General features: G+C 41.6%; 3 protein-coding genes across 10 annotated transcripts in view; 1 reads left to right on the forward strand and 2 right to left on the reverse strand.

The window, feature by feature from the left end:
• Nucleotides 1-817: 817 nt before the first annotated feature.
• LOC116766526 (probable arginine--tRNA ligase, mitochondrial) lies at nt 818-2,777 on the reverse strand. The gene is made up of 3 exons (XM_061522942.1): nt 2,620-2,777; nt 1,455-2,541; nt 818-1,364 (listed from the first exon to the last, which is right to left on the reverse strand). Exons 1-3 carry the CDS (start codon nt 2,653-2,655, stop codon nt 865-867), a joined length of 1,623 nt encoding a protein of 540 aa, XP_061378926.1. The 5' UTR covers nt 2,656-2,777; the 3' UTR covers nt 818-864.
• A 687-nt stretch (nt 2,778-3,464) lies between these two features.
• LOC116766242 (WD repeat-containing protein 19) lies at nt 3,465-13,240 on the forward strand. Its single transcript, XM_032656033.2, has 21 exons — nt 3,465-3,623; nt 3,698-3,855; nt 3,965-4,189; nt 4,335-4,545; nt 4,614-4,894; nt 4,971-5,230; nt 5,437-5,657; nt 5,737-5,859; nt 6,886-7,073; nt 7,582-7,782; nt 8,177-8,388; nt 8,455-8,542; nt 8,668-8,859; nt 9,064-9,948; nt 10,235-10,343; nt 10,564-10,713; nt 10,985-11,078; nt 11,417-11,526; nt 11,934-12,101; nt 12,500-12,576; nt 13,048-13,240. The coding sequence occupies exons 1-21, from the start codon at nt 3,609-3,611 to the stop codon at nt 13,157-13,159; spliced, it is 4,080 nt and encodes a 1,359-aa protein (XP_032511924.2). The 5' UTR covers nt 3,465-3,608; the 3' UTR covers nt 13,160-13,240.
• A 515-nt stretch (nt 13,241-13,755) lies between these two features.
• The window catches only part of LOC116766348 (SH3 and multiple ankyrin repeat domains protein 2), an 88,865-nt gene continuing 78,447 nt past the window's right edge, over nt 13,756-24,173 (reverse strand). For 3 of the 8 annotated variants that reach the window (XM_061522719.1, XM_061522721.1, XM_032656183.2), the window contains 16 exons: nt 23,382-23,612; nt 22,924-23,088; nt 22,439-22,560; nt 21,966-22,066; nt 21,060-21,264; nt 20,411-20,516; nt 20,210-20,317; nt 19,674-19,766; nt 19,243-19,335; nt 18,708-18,837; nt 18,293-18,419; nt 17,852-17,960; nt 17,468-17,613; nt 17,225-17,338; nt 16,866-16,990; nt 13,756-16,489 (listed from right to left, as the gene is read on the reverse strand). In XM_061522719.1, the coding sequence (XP_061378703.1) occupies nt 15,907-16,489; nt 16,866-16,990; nt 17,225-17,338; nt 17,468-17,613; nt 17,852-17,960; nt 18,293-18,419; nt 18,708-18,837; nt 19,243-19,335; nt 19,674-19,766; nt 20,210-20,317; nt 20,411-20,516; nt 21,060-21,264; nt 21,966-22,066; nt 22,439-22,560; nt 22,924-23,088; nt 23,382-23,612 (2,558 nt within the window). In that variant the 3' untranslated portion in view covers nt 13,756-15,906. Of the gene's footprint in view, nt 16,490-16,717; nt 16,790-16,865; nt 16,991-17,224; nt 17,339-17,467; nt 17,614-17,851; nt 17,961-18,292; nt 18,420-18,707; nt 18,838-19,242; nt 19,336-19,673; nt 19,767-20,209; nt 20,318-20,410; nt 20,517-21,059; nt 21,265-21,965; nt 22,067-22,438; nt 22,561-22,923; nt 23,089-23,381; nt 23,613-24,173 lie in introns of all 8 variants that reach the window. The other 5 variants (XM_061522724.1, XM_061522723.1, XM_061522725.1 and 2 more) reach the window with 4 other exon arrangements.

Here is a 24,173-nt window from a genome sequence, read left to right on the forward strand (position 1 = left end):
AAAATCGGGAGGGGTCATCATCAATACGACGTGTCTATATCTATGGTTTCTAGGTCATAATAGACAAAAATAAACTTTTTTAAAGTATTAAAGAATATTCAAACAAAGTCTTTTAAAAAGAAAACTATTTTAATAGAGTTATTCGTATTTATAAAAGTAAATGCATAGATACTTCTTTAAAATAAAAATAAAAATTACAAATAATACTTATGTTATTACTCTCGTTTCAAACTATTGCTCTATAAAATATGTATTGACAGTAAATTTCTTCTAATTATTTTTCTTTTATATTCACTAAACTCTTAATGGACTTCTAAAAATTTTTATTGGCAAAATATTTTATTTGTCAGATATTTTAATAACAATTACGGAAATTAAAAAAAATAAATGTTGTTTGCTATTTGATTTTATGTTAGCATTTAATACATATTTACTTAGATAATACTTTTTTATGAATATATGCTATATATGCTACTTTATTTATACTTCGTAAATTACGACAGTCTTACTAAGATCATGAGATCTCCATTTATTATTACATTTATTTAATAAAAATTATTCACATTAATATATGAAGATCAGGCGGTATTTCAAAGTCAGAGTTTTAAATTTACTGAAAAAATTATTTTATCAGCTGTAACTTAGATGATATTTGCATTGGAATAATAAACTTTTTTCATATTTTAGAAAAGATTTTGTTTTAATAAAGCGCCATCTTGTGATATTAGAAGCTAAGTATATTGCATAAAGTAGGGATTTAAAGTATATGTATTTTGTATCACAATAGTAAGTTTCAGAAAAAAAAAAGACAATCATCAACACACTACTGCCTTTATTGATTTTATTTCATAACTTTTTTTGTTGTTACATTTCAAGTAGAGGTTTTACACCTAGAATTTCCAAAGCTGTTTTAATTACAAATCTTGCAGAATTAAAAACGAGGAGCCTTTGGGAAGCGACATCACGATTAACATTTTTAACTTTCAGCTCATTGAACATACGATTGACCATATTTGATAGTCGAAATAAATAATTTACTATTATACAAGCTTCACTTTCATTATATGCCTGGTTCATAACATCCTCAAATCTTGCAAGTTCATTAACTATATCGCCAACTATTTCTTCTTTTAAGTATTCTGGTTCCAATGTATTCGGTAGCGGCACACCACAATTTCGTTCTAAGCTCCACAATCTGCAGTGAAGATATTGCAGTTTGATTCCGCTGTCCCCTTCGCTTTGCAATGCCCTTTCCCAGCTGAATGTATAGTCTTTTTGTCGCCTCTGCTTCAGATCATTGATAAGTACGGCTGTCGTTCCAAGAATGTCACAGGTTTGTTCATTAATGGCAGCACTTCTAGTATCTGAAAAAAGAAAATTACTAGTAACTGTAGCTGATTTTTTATAAAATAAAATAGAACAAAAGATTATTTAAATAATATTTTTTTGCTTACTTTTAGACATCTTTTGTTGTTCATACATTTTATGCTTGGCTTCATCTAATATGTCATTGAGAAATATAACATTTCCACTTCTGGTGCTCATTCCTTTAATTCTACCAAACTTAATATGTTTAGAGCACTCTGCAGCGCTCTTATTTAACTTACCGACTATATCAAAAACTGCTACGAAATGGTCCGTCTGTGAATTGTCAACAACATACAACATTTTGTCAAATTTATATCTATCATACCTATCCAGGAGCGCGGCTATATCCCTGGAGAGGTATAATGTTGAATCATCGCTTTTTAAAACTGTCACATTCCTGTCATTAACTTTGGCTATTTTTTTTCCTGTGCTATCTGATGTCATAATATTATGGTCTTGTAATTTGTCCAATATACCCTTAATGGCTTTACCATTATAATCTGATTCCCAATGGTATTCATTGAATTTTATTCCTAATCTTTGGTAAACATTCTCTAATTCTTTGATAGTTATATCTCTTATTTTCTTCCAGCTATCTAGATTTGTTTTGCCATGTTCTATGTCGGAGAAGTATTTCTTTGCGGCAATCGATACATTTTCATCAACCTGTGCTAACTTATTAGCTTCAACATATACTTCATACAGTGTCTTTATTGGATCATTAAGATTGTTAAGTGTGACATTCTTTTGTTTTAAGCCATATTGTAAAAAACCAAATTGTGTTCCCCAATCACCTAAATAATTTATTTTAGTAACATTATTGTTATAATACTTGTTTATGTTTGCTATGAAATTACCAATTATTGTAGATCGAAGATGACCGACATGAAATGGTTTAGCTATGTTTGGAGAACTGAAATCGATGACTATTTTTTTTGGTTCCAATGAGGTTCTTATATTTTTTAGATTGTCTAATACAGTTTTAATAAATACATTTCTCTTGACGTCGAACGTTATTTGATTATCATTTACTGTATTTTTTTCTAGTTTATGAATGTCTTTACAATATAAATTTACAATAAAAATATTTTCATTATGTTTATATGACACATGCATATTCTTATTACTCAAGCTGCCCAGAACATTTCTACTACTATTGGTTAATTGATTAGCCTGAAATAAAGAGAGGCATATTATCTAAAATGAAGATTGAGACGTGATTAATAAAATATAAATTAATTTAAATTATACATTCTCAACTAAAAGTTTTTTTATTTTTGAGCTCATTATTAATGATATTTTCAAGATTCATTAATTTAAATCAGAAGATTTACAAAAACACTTTTGTTATGTTAAAGACTTTAGTCTAATAGTGTTCTTTTAATTCACAAATTATATAAAATTTGATTTTAAAATAGGAAAGTTTTTTAGATTGACATTGACATAGGAAAATACGTTTTTTTTTTTGTAAATGTTTTTACGGCTCTGGATACGAGTCCTCTTGAGCCTTAATCAAAATACGTATAAAAGCAATGTTGTCAATAGTAAATTAATGTATTCAGGGTTAATTACATTAATTTTCGTTTTACTATTATAATGTTTAATGATTTCAAGTTTTTTTATTTCTCTTTGTTTCCAAGGAAAGCGTATTATTTATATTTTTTTTAACGATATTATTAAAACTTATCACATTTATCATATTTCTTCTATTTATAATATCAGGAACTAGTATAACAGGTATGTAATACTTGATAGGATGCGTAAGAACATAAACTTATCCTTTTAAATTATATATGTAATCTAACTAAATTTCTATAGTTTTAAAAGTTTTAAAAGCTTCATAAAAGACCTATGAAAAGTTAGTTATTCTTAAAAACTCATTGAATTCACTGAATTTGTTCGTCTGAAGTTAATAATTATACTGATCGCAGTTTAACATAATAATAGTCGTATAAAAAAACAAATCAAAAAAATTATTCAATCATACAATATGCAATATATATATATATATATATATATATATATATATATATATACAACGCAATAGGCAAAATAAAAATTATGCAAAAGGGTTAAAATAGTTTTGTGGTTTTGTGTTTTGACTATGGTCAATGTTTGTGGTTGCTTAGCAACTATGTATATCATAAACAAAAATATTAACGATTAATTTTATTAATTGTATTTGATTTTTAAGAAAAAATAGATTTAGAGATATATATAATTGCTGTTTAGGTTCTAAAATGTCGACTCCCAGGGTAGGTATATATTTCCTTCGAATATTCCATTGAATCGTATTATCTAGTAAATACTTATTATTTTGCTATTCAAGCTCTTATACACAATTGAACAACCTCACGGGCTCGGCGAACTGTACTTTAAGTGGCAAAAAGGCGAATCTCATTCACTTCTTGCTACTACTGGTACTGACGCCACAGTAGCTATACACGATAGAGGCGGACAACTGCTTGAAAGACTTAAGCTGCCAGGGTATAATATTATCTCTAATTTTAATCACGCACATATATCTATAAAAACATTGTTTTTCTCATATAAAGCCTCATTATTAAATACCTTGTACTTAAATACTCTATTGTAGTTTATGTTCTGGTATGGAATGGGATAACGATGGCGATTACTTAGCAGTCATTACACCAAACAGTAATACTGTGCTCCTTTGGGAGTGTCATTCTAATAAACGGATCAATATAGAGACAGGGCTCCGAGAGGCTCCATCATGTTTAGCATGGTATTATGGAGAGCCATTGTTAGCTATTGGGACTCAGAAAGGAAATCTGGCTTTGTATAATCATCACACTACAAAGTAAGGCCACAAGCTTTTTTCATAATTATATATATATTTGAAAGTAATTTTTTTTTTAATTTTCTAGCATAGGCTGTGAATTAAACTTGAATGAATTAAATGTGACTTTAATAAAAGTAAAAGTATAATTAATATAATGTTTTAGGAGAATACCCATATTGGGTAAACATACAAAGAAGATTACATGTGCAGCATGGAATCGTGACAGCATATTGGTACTTGCCTCAGATGATAAGAACTTATCAATAAACAACTCCGACGGAGACACACTCAGAATGATATCTCTAAGAGACATACCAAATGATTTACAATTTTCAGAAATGAAGACCGACGAAAGAGTTGCTGGAGAGAATACTGTGGGTACAAAAAAAATCTTAATTAGTTAATGTACATACAGTTATAAATATTTTTTTTTTTTATATAGATAAGTCTCATTGTTGGAAAACGGACTTTGTACTTATACAACCTCTTGAATCCAGAGAATCCGATAGAGCTGGCATTCCAACAGAGATATGGAGTGATAGTATCGTACAAATGGTATGGAGATGGTTACATCCTCATAGGATTCAGCGGTGGATACATCATTGCTATATCAACACACATCAAGGAAGTGGGCGAGGAATTATTCCAAGTGAAGAATCACAAGGAGAATCTGTCCGACATGGCAGTGTTCAATGGACAAGCTGCTTCATGTGGGGATGGCCAGTGAGTGATTCAATTACAACACTTGAAAATAACTAATTTTATATTTATTTCTTGGTTTTCCTTAACATAATTCCAGACTTAAACTCATCTCGGTGTGGAACAGTGGTGAGGTCTGCGGTTCCATTGTTCCTGTGGGCGGTAGTGAGAGGGTCGAGTGGAGTGCAGACGGGCGACTGTTGGCCACGGCTGGTAGAGGATACCTCAGCGTGTATGTGTCTGCGCTGCCTCCGCTGCACGCCTCGCACGGCACCAGGGTTGTCACCCTCACCAACCTGACGGAAGTTACAGTCTACCAGTGTATCGGCGTTGGAGATGACAGCGACGCGGTTAATAAATGTAACACTAAATTTATTTCATTATTAATTAAGTTCGGAAATATTAATTATTCAATTTACTTATTATAATATTGATGTTAAGTTAATTTGTTTCAAAAGCAAATTGAAGTTTTTTTGTGTATATTTTTTTGTGGTTAATATTTTGGGTAGAATTATTTAAAGAACGAAGATGAAGAGATAAATATAAAAGTCGCCATTTCCATACAGCGGAGCCGGCAGCCCTGGCCACGTACAGCCTGCCGACGGAGCCGGAACTGCTTTCTCTGGGCGGATCTCACGTGTGCTGCTCGTCGGGTGTGGTGGGCTGGTTCGTTCCGCTGGGGGGCGGGTCCCCCCACCGCCGTCACTACCCGGGGGCTCCCAGCGCCCTCACAGCGACCGGGGGCTACGCTGCCGCACTCTTCGACGGCAAGGCTATGTTGCACTCGGTGGGCCCTTTAAACTGGAGGAGTATATTGTTGTATAGTCTCAGTCTGTATTAGTACTTGCCTCTATTATTTCCCCTAGATCGAAGCGTCAGCCTCGTGCGAGCCGGAGCGCGAGGCTATGCTGTTTCCTGAGCAGCACATGAGCGGAGTGAGGATCGTGGACATACATCTCACCGGCGACTTCTTTATATTCGTCACTGATGTTAGTAACATTATAAGTCAATTCATATATACTAGTTTTGTCCTTCCACTATACACTATACGTATACTCGTATATTATTGTAATGTAAAAATTTGCACGTATGTCAAACTGATGAGATCTAAGACTTTCGCGAGTTTTATTCATTTAAATGAAACTAATATTTTTTGGATATACTACGCGTGTTTTATTTTTGGTTAAATCTACATAATCCCGACGTTTCTGTTACTTCTCAGCAACCGTGATCGCGGGCAGACGAGATGCGTTTTAACCAAAAATAAAGCACGCCTAGTATTAGTTTCGTTTAAATATGTAAAACTGTTTTTTTAAAACTTATGATATTAGAATATTCTGTGCTATACGAATGTCGCTATATGTACTTTTTCTTGGTCTTTCATTGAAATACAAATAGAAAATAAAGAATGACATCTTCATCTCCATAAACTGATTCGAATCTGAAACCTCGGGAATATCTCGTTTGAAACACTTGTCCGCTTGAGCAGTTGTGACTCGGGTCGGTGAGTTAAGCAATGTACATGTCGGCGTAGCGCGCTCCGGATTATTGTTAGGGTCCATTTTCTTTATAGATTGCTTAAGAAATGAGACCACAGACTTCACAGTAACAGATTTGTATTCAAACTTCGAGAGTTCGGCTTGCAATGTTTTCTCGCTCGGTGCCACCAGTACAATGAATGCTCACTAACAATACTCGCCCTTTTAAAGACAGTGTCAGGTGATTTTTAATAATGTACAGAAGAGGGTAGCACGAAGTATTACAAACTCACTTGAAGTTAAAAAATAACAATATATAATTTTCTAAATATAATTCGGAATCCATAACCGCGCCCATATACACATTACTGTACCGTTATATTGTAATTCTAAAATTTGTAGCTCTTAATTCAAAGCATATGTTACGTGACATTATTCTCCTTCTCGTCCTATACAAATGTATACTAAGGACTTGGATCAGTCTCTAGTGCTATATAATACTAAGAGCGCTGCCTGACGGCCTCCCCCGCTCCTCAGCAAGGTCACATCGAGTATTTCAGTATAGAGAGCTGGTGTGCGTGTTCCCGGTTCCGCCACGCGGCGGGCGCGCGCTCCCTGCACTGCGACATCAGTGGCGCGCGGGCGTTGTTGGTGGACGGGCGGGGGAAGGCGCACGTGTACAGCGCCCCCTCCGGGGAGCTGTGCGCGCTAGTTGATACTCACAGGTACGAGTATAGCTATAGTTCTATACTAGTTCTCCACTACCTACATTAGCTATCCGAAAGTCAAAGTGCTATCAGAATCGGTTCAGCCGTTTCAGAGATTGGCCGGTACGAACAGACTGATGGACATCAAGACAATTTTTTTTGAATTATGTTATTTTTCAGGTGTAATTTTCAGCATTTTCTAGAAAGCTGTTATTTGAATATAATAAACAATCCCGTCAATGTTTTTGTTTCTATACGTTTAATATGTAGTCGCTCGGACCGACCAATACTATCGAGTGACATAACACCAACACATACTTTTTTTCTCTTTATCGTCGCTAACAGAATGATTTTAATTCTTATTTATTAAAATCCATTTTTGATTTTATCGCTTTTTATGAATTTAAAATCGCAAGAATAACAGCTAAGGAGACCAGTTGAATTTTAACGTGGCAGGCCACATGCAGACGCGGAAGACGTCTCACCAGACAACCAGCTTAAAAAAATATATGTATTTTCTAACCAGCGTGAAATCGGCCGTATGGGACATCTGTCTGTCTGATCGTAACGTGTTCGCTGTGTTCACGGGCGAGGCCGTCCACACGTACTATTATTCCCCGAGCTCTATCGACGGGCCTCACGTCGATTTCGTGGCCACCACTGCCATGGAACAGCTGCCCCTCATCCTGTTCTCTGGAGACGTCTACTGTTATTCCAGCGGAGGCGGGTTTGTATCGACTTATACATTCGAATATCCTCATAGGTTTAGGAATTACTTTTTTTTCAAGCTACGGCTTCATTCACACTGGAATCGTGGAATATTTTGCCAATGTTAACGTCTTTATTTGTATAGGAACAGCTTGTCTGTGTGTAGTCTATGCCATTGACAATTTTGATGACGTCAGTCATCTAAATTATTTACTGACCATCAGACGGGACGAAATAGTTTAAATCACATCAGATCAAAATTTTGAATCTTATTGTTTTTTTAAGTATTTAATCCCGGAATATCTTCATCTCACATATTATAGATTTCTTATGAGATCGAGTCCCTTACCTCCAGTAACAACGTAATTTTCTTCTCACGTCATCCGCTTAAAACTGAATGTATATAATTGCAGTGTTTTAAGAATACCTCTGGATTCTCACAACACAAGTGGTCTGGCCGACGCTGATACAGAGAGACGTCTCCTGAACCAGAGACAGCACATCCATAAATTGCTGCTCCTGAGACGGTTCACTGAGGCCTGGCTGTTCTGTGACGCCGTGGATGAAGAGGACTTGTGGAGGAAACTTGGAGAGGCGGCCGTGGCTGAACTCGCTGTCGAATTTGGTTAGACGGAATTCTATAACAGTGTATGATCCCCGGTGATAATTTAACGTAAGGTAATTGTTCCAGCGATACGTGTCTACACTAGACTCAGCGACGTCGCCATGGTTTGGGCTCTAGAGGACGCGCTTCATATTGAGGAGATACCGGTGCTATGGTGAACGTCATCTTCCACCTCTATCATGAACATTATATAAGGATTTAAATATTTGTGTTTATAGTAGAGCCATTTTTATCGTTTGTCACTGGCGTACTGTTCGTGTCAATCGTTATGGTTTACAGTGGGATGTTATGCGCGTGTCTGGATAGAGGAGAGGCGGCGGCTCGGTGGTTGGAGGGCGGACCACCGGCTAGGGCGTTAGAAATATATGCAGCGAGGGGAGAGTGGGGTCGAGCTGCTGACCTGGCCGCCGCCACCTGCCCCTCACGAGTACCGTACACCGCTCTACATCAGGCACAGCACTTGGAACTCACGTGAGTGAGAGGGAGATTAGATATGTATAAGGAAATTTGTAGACCTAGTCTTGAAGGATAATCGAAATGCTATCCATTGAACTTCTCATAATCATAGCTATAATATTAAAGATATATTGAGCTGATGCTTGAATTAAATTCATGAGTATAGTCAACAACTTCTTATGTTATTTGTCGTTAACCCTTAAAATGTACAAATTCCAGAGCCGATTACCACGAAGCTCTCGCGAATTATGAGAAGAGTATTATAACAGAAAACCTAGACGACCTCAAAGTGAAAGAACACAATGAGAAGTGTGAAGCCGGGATAGCGCGCACGGCCATACGCTGTGGTGACGTCATGAGAGGGGTCACCACTGCTATGAAACTCGCGCACTATCCGAACCTACTTAAGGACTGCGCTCAGCTACTGGTAGAAGAGAAGCAGTACAGCCACGCCGCGGCGTTGTACGACCACGCGGGGAACACGGAGAAGGCTGCCTCGCTGTACATCAAACTGAAATCCTGGCTGAAAGTAGAGGCTCTGTTACCAAAGATCCATTCGCCGAGCATCCACCTGCAATATGCGAAAGCCAAAGAGGCCGAAGGCAGATACGGAGACGCCCTGAAGTCGTATTTGAAAGCTCAAGACTTCGAATCGGCCATCCGCTTGAACTTGGATAAACTGGACGATATAGATGAAGCCGTTAATCTGGTCCAAGAGACGAAATCGGTCCAAGGGGCAAAAATGGTCGCCAACTATTTCCAAAACAGCGACGACCCGACGTCGGCGATAAAATTCCTGGTTATGTCCCTCTGTTACGACGAGGCGTTCCAACTGGCGCGGAAGAACGGCAAGTTGCATCTGTACGGTGAGATCCTGATACAAACGTCACAGGCCAGGCCCGAGGACTTCAGAAGCTTGGCGCTGCACTTCGAGGGGGAAAAGAACAGTCTGTTGGCCGGCAAGTACTACTTCCACGCCGGTGATCATAACAAGGCGATGACACACCTGCTGAGGGCGGGGTCCTCGGAGAGCGAAGAAAACGAAGCGATCACCGTCGCCATAGACTCCGCGGCCGCCAGTGACGACGACAGGTTGACCAGGAGGTGGGGGTAGAAGTTACACGATGACCATTTCAAATATTGCAACAGGTGGCGCCATCTCTGGCGAACTAACTATAACATACTATTATGCTTAGAATTATATTTAATTAAACCATTGTAATTTTGTGATGGCATCATATGAGTATTGACCTGCATTTGTAGACTATAAATACTGGCTTCAGCCATGTTGTAGGGCATCGCTGGAAGTATCAATGAAAATTTAAAAGCAAATGTGAAACTGTATCTCGATCACTGTATAAGGCTTCTGATATGATTCTTGTTCCACCAGGTTAATAGAGTTTCTTCTGGGAGACTTGGACGGCAACCCTCGTGATCCTCGCCATCTCTTCCGTCTCTATATGGCCAAAAAGCAGTTCACGGAAGCTGCTAAAACAGCGGTAAATGCAGTATTTGGATTTTTCATACTACAAGAAAAAGTAATTTTATTAAAATTCTAGATAAAGACATTTTCAAAAATTTTCTAGCCCACAATTTAATACTAGATTCTCATCTCTTAAAATGGAGACTATAATTTGATGGAAAATGAGATGTTTTATGTCTTGTGCGAATTTAATTTCTTACTAAGCAGGGAATTTAATGTCCATACTTGGGTTGTAGGTAGTTGTATGTGCCAGCGAGTGTGCTGTGGGTAGGTACCGTGAGGCCCGTGACGTGTCCCGAGGGCTGGTCTGCGCGCTGAGGACGCGCCGAGCGACACCTCCTAGGGACCTTATGCACCACCTGGCGCTACTACACTCATATATACTGGTGAGTGAAAGAGACGCGGGACGTGTGAGCGAGACAGACAATCATTAGCGTGTTTATTACTGTCTCAATGTTTAGATTTAATCAATATCAAACAGAGTATTCTCTCATACGATACGAATTACAACGACATTGTTATATTGAATCGGATTGTTAGAGATATTAAAATAAAAATATATTAAGTGGAGTATTTTTATTGAACGAATTACATACATTACGATAATTTTAAAAAGCTCTCATTAATGTACGTCAATATTCGTACAAATCATTCCAGGTGCGGACTCACGTGCGCCGCTCCCGTCACGACCTGGCCGCTGTCCTCCTGCTCCGGACAGCAGCTGAAGTATCTTTCTTCCCCACAGAACAGCGTACGGGACATGTTACTACTAAGTATAATCTTTTTCATGTCAAATACTTATTTAATTTCCCTACATATGGTCCTCTTTATATAAACAGCTATGTGGTCACCCATCCTAAATTTTCCGCATCTGACGTTTCTTAACTCGCTTTACAGTAGACTATCAACGAGTGCAGAAGACATAGTAATGTGAAGTTTGTGGAAAAAAAAATTAATTGCTAAGTTCTTGTTGTCTCCTAATGGATGTGATGGATGTTTGCCATGTCAGTGACAGCTGACACAGCTCATACATAGGTCGTAGCGTATTTTTTTAAAAGAAAGACGATATAATATGAATTTTCCAAATAGATCAAGTGTCGATACTGACGTCCACCGTGATCGAGTGTCTGCGGGCCGGGATGAAGCACCAGGCGTACCAGTGGGCGAGGGTGTTGATGGAGCCGCAGTATAGGAGCAAGGTGTGCAGGCTCTGCGACCAGCAGGCACACATATTCATTGCACTCATGACAGCTGCAGCACGGGTGACATAAGTATCACACTACGTATGCAGGTGTTCCAGATTTTCATTCATATAGCGCAAACACCAGCATACTAAACTAAATGCATATTATTGATGTGAAACTTCTTACACCACTGCCAACAAGGTGGCGTTTAACGTTTAACGATCCTGTAAAAAGAGATAGAGCGGGAGGGGTGACTTGTGAGTAGTGTTAATAAAGTCTGTCTTAAGGAAACACAAACATTTTCTTAAGAAGTCAGTTTCTAGCATCCCGCTCTCAGTCCCACGTGACGAAGCGTCAGTACTCCGCGTCGAGGGACGCCAGTACAGATAGTATTATATTTCAGTCGGTGTACGTTTTTTCAGATCGATCCGAAGTATATAAAGAAGGTGGAGTCAGTGGTGCGCCACCCGCCGCGAGGCTCGGCCCCGCCGGCGGACCGCTCCCCCTGTCCGAGGTGCGAGGCGCCGCTCGTCAGGTCCGCCCTCAACTGCGCGAGCTGCGAAGACGACGTGCCCTTCTGTATAGCGACCGTGAGATTTATATTTTTTGTATTCCGTAGAATTCTAGAGATATTTTTTATATTTGGACCAAAAATATGGCCCATGAATTCCATTGGAATAGTGGTTTAATGCTGCCAGCGAAACATATATGACAACATTTATATCGGAATCCTAAACACAGAACAGCAACAGCAGGAGGCATAGAGAATATCAGAACCTACGACCATAGACATAAAGTGACGTGTGAGAAATAAACGCTGTGAAAGTTTCTTCTCGACATTTTAATATAATTTGTAAAATTCAATGCAAAAACTAATTACAATGAAGCGCGAGCACTGAACGCAAGCAAAATAATATTTTCGATCAAACGGCGTTCGTTGTCAACAGTCGCGGCTCATGAAGATGTGTTCTTTGCTTTATTTCCCCAGGGTCTTCATATTGAGAGGCAGGACCTGACGGCGTGTCCCGAGTGCGACTTCCCAGCCATATATTCAGAATTCAAAGAGTAAGTTCAAACCACTGTGGACTTGATATATATATAATATAAGATTATGAGCTACTTCGAGCGTGACTATACCATCACATAAGTTAAAAAAATACCTCTCTGTTAGGGCGCATTTTCATTGGTCGATAAGGCCCGCATTCGGGGTGCGGGAGATTTCTGTAACGCATGCCATAGGGCCTGCAAAGAGTTTATCGTTTTCACTGGTCGTCAGAGCCCGCATACGGGGTGCGGGTGATTTCTATAACGCATGCGAATTCCGTTATTCCGGAATGCGGATATCACCCGCACACGTTTAATCGACCGAGTTATCGACCAGTGGATTTCATTGGTTGTTAGCTCGCATGCGGGTACTCCCCACAATCGGGCTAACTACCGACTTATCGACCAATGAAAATGCGCCTTTATTAATGTGTAAGTAAAATAAAAAAAATCTAACGATATGCTGTTATTAATTTCAAATATTACTTGAAGGATTCTCAGCGAGGACGGCAAGTGTCCGATGTGTAACGAGTCAGTGGATTACCGTCGCCTGGTCAGAATAGACGACGTGTCGCTCTACCTGGACTCTAAGACCGGGCAATAAGGTCCACAATTACACGACACTGTGATAGTAATCCGTCCCTAGTGATAAAACAATTAAATCAATAAACGTTATACAAATATATATATATTGTTTGATTTCTGATAACAATTTAATAGTCGACCTTGTACAGATAAAATATAACGGCTCACTGATGTATACAAGAAAGATAACGGTTTTGGAACATTGTTATCTTTAAATATATATTTTTTTTTAACAACTGGACCTATCCAGTTATTATAAGGTGCTCTTGAAGTCACAAGTACTGCACGCACCATCTCAGCGCTCTATACACACAGCCTAGACAAGACGCACATTATAATGAAAAGGTAGCACAGCCCAGACAAACTGTGTCAATTCTTCGCTGTGTTTATTAGGAGATGCATACGAGGAAGATGTACAGTGAAAAGATGTAGGTACTCAGCGTGTTTGTTTGTCCGACGGTAGATAGGGAGTGTAGGAAGGTTTTGTTGGCACGTCCTCCGAAGTGTATCCTATAGAATACCGAGAGGCTGCTTTTCACCACTGCCTGACTGAATGGGTTTCAACTATTCGTTTGAACTGACTATGAACTATGGATATTAAATGAAAGTCACGCGTAGTGATGAAACATTTATTTTGTTTGAAAGTATGCCAAGTTGCTGTCACACGACCGGTACTGAGATTCAAACGAAACTATTGGTGGTACATATAAAATGCGGCGGGGTCCAGCGGCGGATATACCTGGGGAGTTGTTAAAAACTTTAAATATTCAAGCGCGACAGCGCGGACAGCTTCCTATTGAACGTACGTCCGCCGCTAGAACCCGCCGTACAGTCCGTCCGTTACATCTAGAATCATCGATATTTCCCTAATATAATTACCACTACCTATCTATGCCTTAAGTAGACAATACATTTATACAACTTAAATTAATGACAAGAAGATATAACTCAATAATAATTAATGAAAATCAATTGATTGTGCTAATAATACAAGGGCTTTACGTCAACCCGCTAAAATAATCGACTCGATCTAGTTTAAATCGCTAGAATTTTGGCTAACATTACCCCGAGTACACACAGAGGGGGACGATTTCTACGTCCAAAAAAGTCTAACCCGTTTATGTATGTATTTCAATTCTCATACCGTCGAGTCTATGCATCACAAACATTTTAAGATTCTTAGTATTACCGAGCTATAATCGTTTAAATTGTATATTTATCAAAATCGTTATTGAAATAACGTAAACATCCGGCCCTGTGTGCGCTCGGATCTAGAAAGTGTAAATAATTCCATTACTGGCAATTCCTAAATTCTACCGCCAACGAGTCGACGTCAATTGCAAAATATCCAGGCCTGTTATATGTCGAGTTGTTTGTAATATATATGTTGGGAAACGATCCGCGTGCGACCGGCGAGATGGAGGCGGCTTGTAGGCAGTGGACTGTGAACTAAGAAAGCATCGCTGCGTGCCTCGAGTCCTTGGAGACTGATTACCTTCTACATCACCTAAAACTTTTATATATTCTGTAAACTGTATCATATAGGCCGTAGCTGACAGATCAGTCCGTAATGAATACGTCGCTGATCGATTCAAATAGTCAAACGTATCTCACGACTCTGTAAAGGAATATCAATCTTTCAAGAACAATTGACAGTTTTATAAATTTTCGACACGAAAATGAATTCAACACGTCATGTCTTCTTTTTGTAAATAATATTTCCGCAGCCCGCTTCATGTGTGAAACACGAGACGCACACGACCTGAGCACAACACTCAATGTTGCTGTGCAATATATTCGTAAAATATAACATCCGTCTTGTAACGTGATCTCAATATAGTGAGCATTGTGTGGGTTTATTTTATGCAAGTGATGTTTTCCGCCTTCCCTCTTGTATTGGAGGGTAGTTTTTGAAGACACAATTGAAACCACGCTACAGACAGGCTAATATAAAAAATGTACATAATATTGGAACGGATGACGCGACAAAGCATTCAATAATGAGCACTTCAGAGAACACATTCAAGATGGCGTCCGCCTTATACACGTTATTAAAAACCCGCCAAAAGAGTGGACTACTCGTTACACGTGGACGAAACTAATAAATAAATTATATCATTTCCATTTTAAATATAATTTAAATAAAATAAATATATTAATTTATAAATATGATGCGTTTAAAACTTCACATATATCGCTTTTGCTGGCCGGATGCATTTTTGTATGTACAGTATATCGTCCACTCTTTCAACAAAATAGCTCTCGTAAATATTTACAAATACATATAAAAATATTAAAATAACTCAAAGACACGATGGCACTTGGTTGCGTTGGAAAGTTGGAGAAATAAAATATTGAAAACGATCGAGTTTGACACTTCGGAGACTACAGATAATAACAACGAGCTGTCCCGCCGCCCGGGGGGGGGGGGGCAGAGTATAATAATACAGAGAGTAAGGGAATGTATAAAAATTAGCTTCAACTATATCATGTTAACTCCTCAACAATAAATACTATAAATCTTTGGTTTCATTTAGTCATTTGATTACAAAAAGTGCTACGCTCACTGCGCGGCTCGGCCCTCCCGGACGCCCGGCCGGATACGGCAGAGTATACGAGAGCGGACCACGACAGGAGAGGGCGAGCGATCTGGTTAAAATAGAAAGAGAGAAGAACTCGAGCGACCGACGCGACGACCGGCGGCCGCGGGGCTTCGCTGGAGACGGGTTGCTGCTGAAGGGGAACTCGAGTCCATGGAGACGGCGTCTACTGGAGGTGGGCGAGTTTGGGCAGCGCGGCGACCACACGCACTCGGTCGCTGAATTGCGGCGGCGGCGCCAGTACGGGCGGCGCGGCGTCCTCCGCGGCCGGCTCCTCGGGCGGCGGCGGCAGCTCGGCCAGCGACACGCCGCGGGCGCGCCGCCCAGGCGCCTTGCCCACGTCCACCCCGAGCCGTTCGGCCGCCGAGCGCGCGCCACCCGCGCCCCGCGCCGCTCCCCGCAGCAGGGCCGCGGCCGCTCGCTTGCGGGTCAGCGAATTGTGCCTCCTCATGGGCGGCGGCGCGAGGCTCTCGGACGAGCTGTGCACGGGCTCGGTGCTAATGACGTCGTTGGAGGACTTCACGGTCACCGAGCTGCAGAACGAGACCTTGTCCCGCCGCGGAGGCCGCGCGGCCTCCTGGTCGGACGACACGCCGGACGACGAGTTGTCGCCGTCGTCTCGCTCCCGCTCCGTGCCCGCCCCGAGTTCGTCCCCGCAGGACTTGGACGACTTCAGCCTCGTACGGATCTTCTGTATCTCGTCCACGGAGAACGAGTGTTGCATGGAGCCGGAGCCGGAGCTGCTGCCGCTGTAAAGTCACAGGTCTAGTGTCACTCTCATGGCTGTAATGAACCCTGACGTTTCTCAAGATACTATTTTACTTCAAAACGACGATACGAATGTATTTCAAGACAAAATGGTGTTATTTGTGAATACGGATGGTACCAGGCGACACACAACGCGGCAGGTGACTGACACAATGACAACAGTGAACAGAGACCCCGGGACGGACAAGATAATATCCAAACAATAGTACCTCAGGAACAAACATGCAACCTTAATAAGCTAATAGCGGTCGTCGTCGATTTCGTAAATGGTAGCGTATATCCTGAAAAAGTTGAACAAACGTTATCTCCCGCGCTCGAACCCGATCGGTCTCTGTAACCGCCTCTAACCGCCCTCACCTCGTGTTGCTGTTGGCGCTGGTCTCGGTCACGGTGGTCGCTTCGATCTTAGTCTTGGCGGTCTCCTCGTCCGACTCCGACATGCTGTAGTCCGGTTCGGGGATCGGAGGCGCTGGCGTGGAGTTCTGGAACATTGGGATTGGTGCATTGATATTAAGTGATTCCATAAAAGTCAGAGGAAATCTATTCTTTGGTATTTGGTAAAGAGAGTACTATGTACAACGTCTTATTTTAATGGCAGGACGATTAGATGCATGGAGGCTCTTTCGAAACATCCCACGCTTTGTTCTGAGGGTGATAATCATCAGAATCATAGTTCGCAGTTTGTGAATGAAAGATTTGTTCGGCCGGTAACGTACCTGTCTGGCGAAGGTGTTGTTCATGACCGGCTGAGCGTACTGGTGGGTCGCCGCGTCCGCGGACAGGGCGCGGGCGCCGCGGGACCAGGCGCGCGGACCCGCCGCCTTACGACCCTGGAGGAGGAGGGGTGAAGAGATAGAGAAATCAAGAGAGAGGCGGAGAGAGAGAGGAAGAGATTAAATACCGCGTACATGACGAGGTCACTCCAAATTAGAACATCGGTTCAACACAAGTATAGTTACCGTGTCCGCGGTCGGTCTGTAAGCGACGGCCGCGAGGTCCCGGGGCGAGGCGTACAGCTTGGCGGCCGACGAGGGACGGAACGAAGACGCGGGCAGCCCCGGCGGAGGAGGGGGAGCCTCGGACGGGGGAGGGCCGCGGAGTGACTCTGGCAGACAGACAGTTATAATGATTCATAATGATATATTCAACCAGACGTATCTACTACGCGCAAGTCACTGCTTGACAAATGAATAATGTTATATTTATTTGTAGCAAAATTAAAAGCGCCAAGAAATGTTTCGGATCCCCCTTCAATGTTCGCCACACGTCTGTATAATTCAAAACAAAATAATGTTTTAGGAATCTCAATGTGCTGTTAAAACTATGATGTATGTGCATGTTACCATGTACGTCCTCGCTGGACCTGGTGCGGAGCGGGCGGGCGTCGGGCTCCGCGGCCAGGTCGGGGGTCGAGTGGAACTCGCGCCGGAGGGACGCCGGCTCACGGTACAGCTGGACAATAGAAACATGGCTCACTGAACATCACGTACTCGATGAAACACTCGTTGAAATACGAGAGCAGGAAATTAAACCTTAATGCAATGAGATAAAGCTCAAAGATTTGAAATTGAAAATTATTAAACCAATACATCCATATCTCAGTGCCTCACAACAATAACACTCAGTTTCACCAAACAATGTTCAGTCAATGATGTTGTGTTAAAGCACTTGAGGGACTGTTACATGTCTCGAGCGTTCCACTACACACTATGTCTGTTGGAGTATTTTAACAAGGCATTATGCGCGCCATTTAGTGTAGAGGGTAGTCATGTTACAGAAGGCACCTTGGTTCTGTTCCTCTTCATGTCGGCGACGGAGGCGTACACCCTGGCCGGCCTCGCGGGGGACGGTGGAGGGGAACAGCCGCCGTCTTGGAAGGCCGAGCGAGTCATCATGGCCGGGCCACTGTTGCTGTGGAGGTTATAATACTTGTACACCAGAATAGTAATAAAGTCACTAAGGTTTTCTTTTTTTGCCTACTCAAATACTTTCTTGTCTCGCGATTGCGTTATGTGGCCTCTTATAGAAATACTTTGTCGAACTTTTTTACAAAATAAAAGAACTATGGTATTAGTCTGTTGGACCCGTTGACATGTTCATTGCTAAGAGGATCTCTTTTCTTTAAGGAACGTAATTTTGCCGTCCGCGCCAGCCTCACGGTATCAATGGGTTCCTTTAAGCTACTATTCCTATACTCACACATGCTCGTCGTCCGCCTGTCTCTGGAACAGCTCCTCCAGCTCGGCGGCCGTGATCCTTCCTGACACAGGGCGGGCTCGTATGGACGCCGTCCTCGGCGCCACGGGAGTTCCGGACACGGGCGTGGCCGCTGACACATAGTTGAGATTTAAAATCTATTTATATACAAAAATACGGGAACATCCTTCATACGGCGCAGTGAAGCCACGAACTGAGATCTTTTTTTGTTACATTTCTCTCGAGGTTGCGTGTCCTCAGCGACTCGTATGAATGTTAATCTTATATAACAGGTTCATCAAATCCTAGTTTCCACTGCGCGTGAACAGGCTGCGAGTGTACAGGCTGAGATAGGATATGAATTGAATAGCTTGTGCTCTATAACGACAAACAAACACTTAATACTTAAATACAAATTAGATTAAGGGAAGTGTTTTATTTTTAGTGTAACCCCGATCACACCCCCCGGTGCGGTCCGCGTCGCGAGCGCATGTAAAGCAGCGTGTACATTACTATACATATAGTATACAGCACTAACTGTTGCTTCCGTGTAACTGGACCGACTCGGCCGACGAAGATTTCCCCGCGACACTTAATGGTTCCACACTCTCCTCTTTCTCGCCGCCGTTTTCTGAATGAGAGAAAGTTTAATTAAAAAAAGGTCACAGACTAGAAAATTTTTGGAAATTAATAATCCTATTTTAATGTTTTTAACATTAGAACTCAAAATATAAGATGACTGTATAAAGTAACTATGTCCACTGCGCTATCTCCAAGTCTCAGGTCAGACTTATGCTCGCTGTCGTGTGTTTGTTCGTTATTTATTTGAATCTTATTTCTAAATTTTTTTACGACATCACAGTGTCGACTGGGGACTTTACTCGGGGCATTTTTATCAACGCAAAATACTCAATGATTTAGAAGAATGGATCAATATGTCTCAAAATATGAATTCCGTAATAAACTGACCCAATCCCGCCACCATGGATTTGGCCCGGGCTCGTCCCACGCTGAGGGTAGTCCGTGGATCACGCCGAGGAGGGGCCGGCGCGGGGCTTCGACCTTTAAAGCAGAACTACTTCAGACGCCACAGACACTTATTATAACACTTTACAAAATATAATGTACAAGTAATAACTTGTTTTTTTATTTATTTTATCGATAAATTGATAATTTTCCCTTAAAATATAATCCATCGACCTACTAGCATCACTACAACCATCATCACGGACAAATCTCGTATAAAACTATTAAAATATCATGAATCGTGAGCAGCCTGAAGTAATTTTATAACTTATTCAAGTATCTAACTAGTGTGGATTTTTACAAAATTTTTTGAGGATTAAGGTACATCTATGAAATATTTGTTTTCTCTTGTGAATGGAAAATCAACATAAATATTAGAACAGAGACGTTTTTTTATGTTACATTGTATTATAGATGGTAAAATAATGTCTTTCGTCTCTCTCCCTCTCTCTCTCTCTCTACTATAACACGTGCGTCACCTCCAGCCGCCTTCCTGGGCAGGGTGGCAGCGTAGGGCCGGCCGGAGCTCGCCAGTTGGTTCTGCGACTTGCTGGCGGGCACTCCGCCCGGGTTGTTGTCGTTGATAGCTGTCGATGAAACATCACCAGCATGAGCTAATGAACTAATCTAAAATCAGCTAACCGACTTTCAAATAGGAGGGGTGTGTATGCATGACTCACGGCATGGGGTGAGCGAGACGACCGTCATAGCGACCAGCGCCCCCGAGCCCCGGATGAGGTCCACCACGTGCTCGTGGGACGCCGCGGACACGTCCTCGCCATTGATCTGGAAATTCATATTTTTATTGTACTAATACAGTGTTTCATCCTTTTGTTTGCGATTCGGGTGTTTCTTTTTTTGACATTTAACTAAAATTATAATATCTGACTTTACTCGTATCGTATGTGCAATAATTAAGTAGCCGGATGTTAAAGTATTTTTTATGACTAAATTGAAAGACTCATCGTTCTGCTCCAGCAGACATCGCTCGTGACACTGACGCACTGAGTTATGTGTTGAGTATGTCAGTACAGTTTATTACAGGAAGCCATGTTTAGGCATGTCACACAGAAGTGTTTCGAGCGACCCCTGCGGCTGTGAAGAAGCCTCTTTAAGTCTTCGTCCAAGTCTGTCATAACCAGCGTAAAATAATTAATATTTTAAGGGATTCATATTGAAAAATATTCCCAGCACTTCGTGAATTTATTCTTATTCTATAAGTATTTTTGAATATTTTAAATTATGTTGTATTTTTAACCAACTTCAAAAAAGGGGGAAGATTCTCAATTCGTCAGCATAAAAAAAAATATTCTCTATGTTTAAACTGACCGCCACAAGGAAGTCTCCTTTCTTAAGGCCCGCGCGGTCGGCGACTCCGCCCGCGTCCACGTCGTCCAGATACTGCAGCGCCGGACAGCGCTCCGAAGGGCGAAGCTCCATGAGCGGGGACGACGCCTTCGCCCCCCGCAGAACGAAACCGAAGCCCCGCCTCGCTCGGTGGAGCACCACCGTGCGGGACTCCATATTGCCATAACTGGAAATAAAACATTCACACGGTCAACAGAAAGTTGCAGAGGAACGTTCTGCTCTTTTCTGGTAACATTATTATATAATGAGAAAAGGCACGTGGATCATGTGATCACAAAGTACTGCCAAAAACGATATTTAATTGTTATTATTAAAAAGGATATTTTTGATCAATACGAGGAATATGGAACCGATAATTCATCGACTCAAACAATGTCCAACCCTCCGCCCGGGTTACACGCGGACGGTGTACTGCACTATGTATCAGCCCGATGATTAATGTGATATACAAGTGTCAGGTCATAAAACATAAGAGCTACCGACCTCGAGGGTTGTGTAACAAAGAATCGAATAACTCCGGGGTAACATATCGATAGGAAACAAACGAAACTATTTCTCACAAGGCGCCGGTGTGGACGCTTCGAAAGGCACATTTGGGACTAACGACGGATGAAGACACGCTCGCGGAATGTTTATTTATAAATAATATGGTAGTTTGTTTGGACACATTGTTCCGCACACGGCTCGGTAACACCAACAATGCTTCGGGTACATTCATCGAAAGACGATTAACTAATGGATGTATGAAATGTCGAGAGAACAAATAGACGCGAGGACGCTCGCAACCTCCGGAGCATCTCTCAGTTGGTTCGCCGATAAACCTGCAGTCTCGGCAGCGCCGGTTCATGCAGCCTGCGGTATACGTACGTCTTCTTGATCCTCGGCGCGGTCGCGCTGTATGTTTTGCTGAGCGCCATCTCCCTCCTCCCCGTGACGCGCGAGTGGTGGATGGGTCCCGAGGACAACACCTGGTATCATGGAATATTAATAATTTAGAACGTTTTTATATTATAAATGTGACTTTTTTTCAACATTGTCGTGTTGGTATAATAACAAGACGTTAATAAATAAACTGTACTACTAGCGCCATCTCTCAAGATGTGTGTCCAACTCCATAATGAAAGTTAGTCTGTTGAAACGTCACAGTGTGTATTATTAATACGTTTGAATATTCGCTACTTTTATTTATCAAGGACAATCTAAAAATCAAAATTTTCTAAATTATCGGAAAGGGAAAAGATTGTAATCAAAGATTTATATGATAAAGAAGTCTGTTTCTGTATGGCATTATTTATGAGCTCGTGCATGTAACCTGTATATAGTATGATAGGGCGACTTACCTGATGAAGGTGTGCGTTCTGCCTGAGTCGCACTTCCTGGACGCAGCTGGCGGGGAACAGCCCCGAGCCAGTCGAGCCGCGGACCGAGCCTTCCAGCAGACCATCGTCTGTCGCACCAGTCACTATAGTGACATACATCAATACAGTACTTGAACAGTTTCTAATTTAACGTGTATCAGTTTAAAAGTGGCTTAAAATGAATGTATTGTTTCCAGCTTCGCGTTGGCGATGAGTGTTTGGTCCTTGGTTAATAGTATTGTATGTGACGTGTCAGGTGATCGCGGATGTTGTCGTTAGAGGTTCATTAGTACAGTGCATGTGATAACAATCACGGTAATACATTGGATAAATCTTGTGGCATCAGCACTGGTCTGGAATACCGATTTGATTTCACCTTAACAGCAAGAACTTCCCCTTAATAGTCCTCCTACTGAAAGAACTTGTTAATTCTTCGTCGTAACTTTTCTCGCCCTCTCGCTACGTACCTTCTATGATGTCACCCTGGTTGAGCCGCAGATGTCCGTGGTGTGTGGGCTCGTAGGGCTGTAGGCAGACGACCGTGGCCGCGGTCTGCAGCGAGCACATGGTGTCCGAGGTGCTGGTCCCCACGCCGCTAGAGTCCGTGATGTCGCTCGTGTCCGCGCTCTTATCTGAACACGTGGCCGTGTGACGTATATGTCGGTTGTTTGGAAGGTTTACAAAACGCCGGTGTGGGTGCAGTGCATTTGTTTCAAACGGACGTCTGATCGGTGTATGTTATTATAATGTAACATTTATCAGGCAACATTGAGGTGAAACGTCGTCAGGTTAACAAAATAAAATGGTTGTCGCAGAAATATGAAGCGAGAAGCGGACCGCGGTAACATCTATGAACGGAACATGCAACATGGTGATGGTTGCCTGGTGGCCGGGAGCCTGGGAGCCTGGTCGGGCGGCGTCTCACCTGTGAGGATGCTGGCGTCGTCCTCGTGGCTGGGATGGCTGGCGTCGCTGATGCTCGACGAGGCGGACGAGAAGCGCTCGCTGGCCGGCGAGTGTGTAGCCGCCCTTAGGAGCGCCTCCAGCTCGGAGGGCACGGAGGCCAGCGAGGTTCGGTCGCCGGCGCGGTCCGTCCACCACCCGCCCCACGCCGAGCGACGCTTCGGGTTATACCGCGGCGGGCCCCGAAACGGAACTACGCGTCATACAAACAAAAAAAAATAACGTGCGGCAACAGAAAACCCGAACTGAACGTGCCACCAAATAAATAACGATAAATAAATAATAAAAATAACGGATAAATAAACCATTTACACATATAGAGTCTTATGTTTGGTACAAGTGTGTTCGGTGTACAACCATCACCATTATGATAGTAAGCAATGGAATTAGTGGAAGGCAAAGTAGAAGTTGTATGGAGTGACGTCATGCGAGAGTGAGATCATATACTTTGAATATTACACGTTATGTACACACTATACTATATAAAGCGTTACGCTACAAATATATACAAAATGTAACATTAGTCACTAACTATTATCACCATTATTTGACAAGCCCGATTTATATCTCATATTATATCATGACATATATAATAATAAAAATAAATTATAAATATAAAAAGGACTGACGGGATATACGATAGAAAGCTTTTTAAAAGAAGCGCTTCAAACCTGGCTGCCATTGTATATAAGTTTTCAATCCTCATTGGAAGCTAAGTTAGAAGGACACGAGATTACAAAGCCGCAACCATGGC

The sequence above is a fragment of the Danaus plexippus genome, chromosome 15 (assembly GCF_018135715.1).
Source record: "Danaus plexippus chromosome 15, MEX_DaPlex, whole genome shotgun sequence".
NCBI classification, from domain to species: domain Eukaryota; kingdom Metazoa; phylum Arthropoda; class Insecta; order Lepidoptera; family Nymphalidae; genus Danaus; species Danaus plexippus.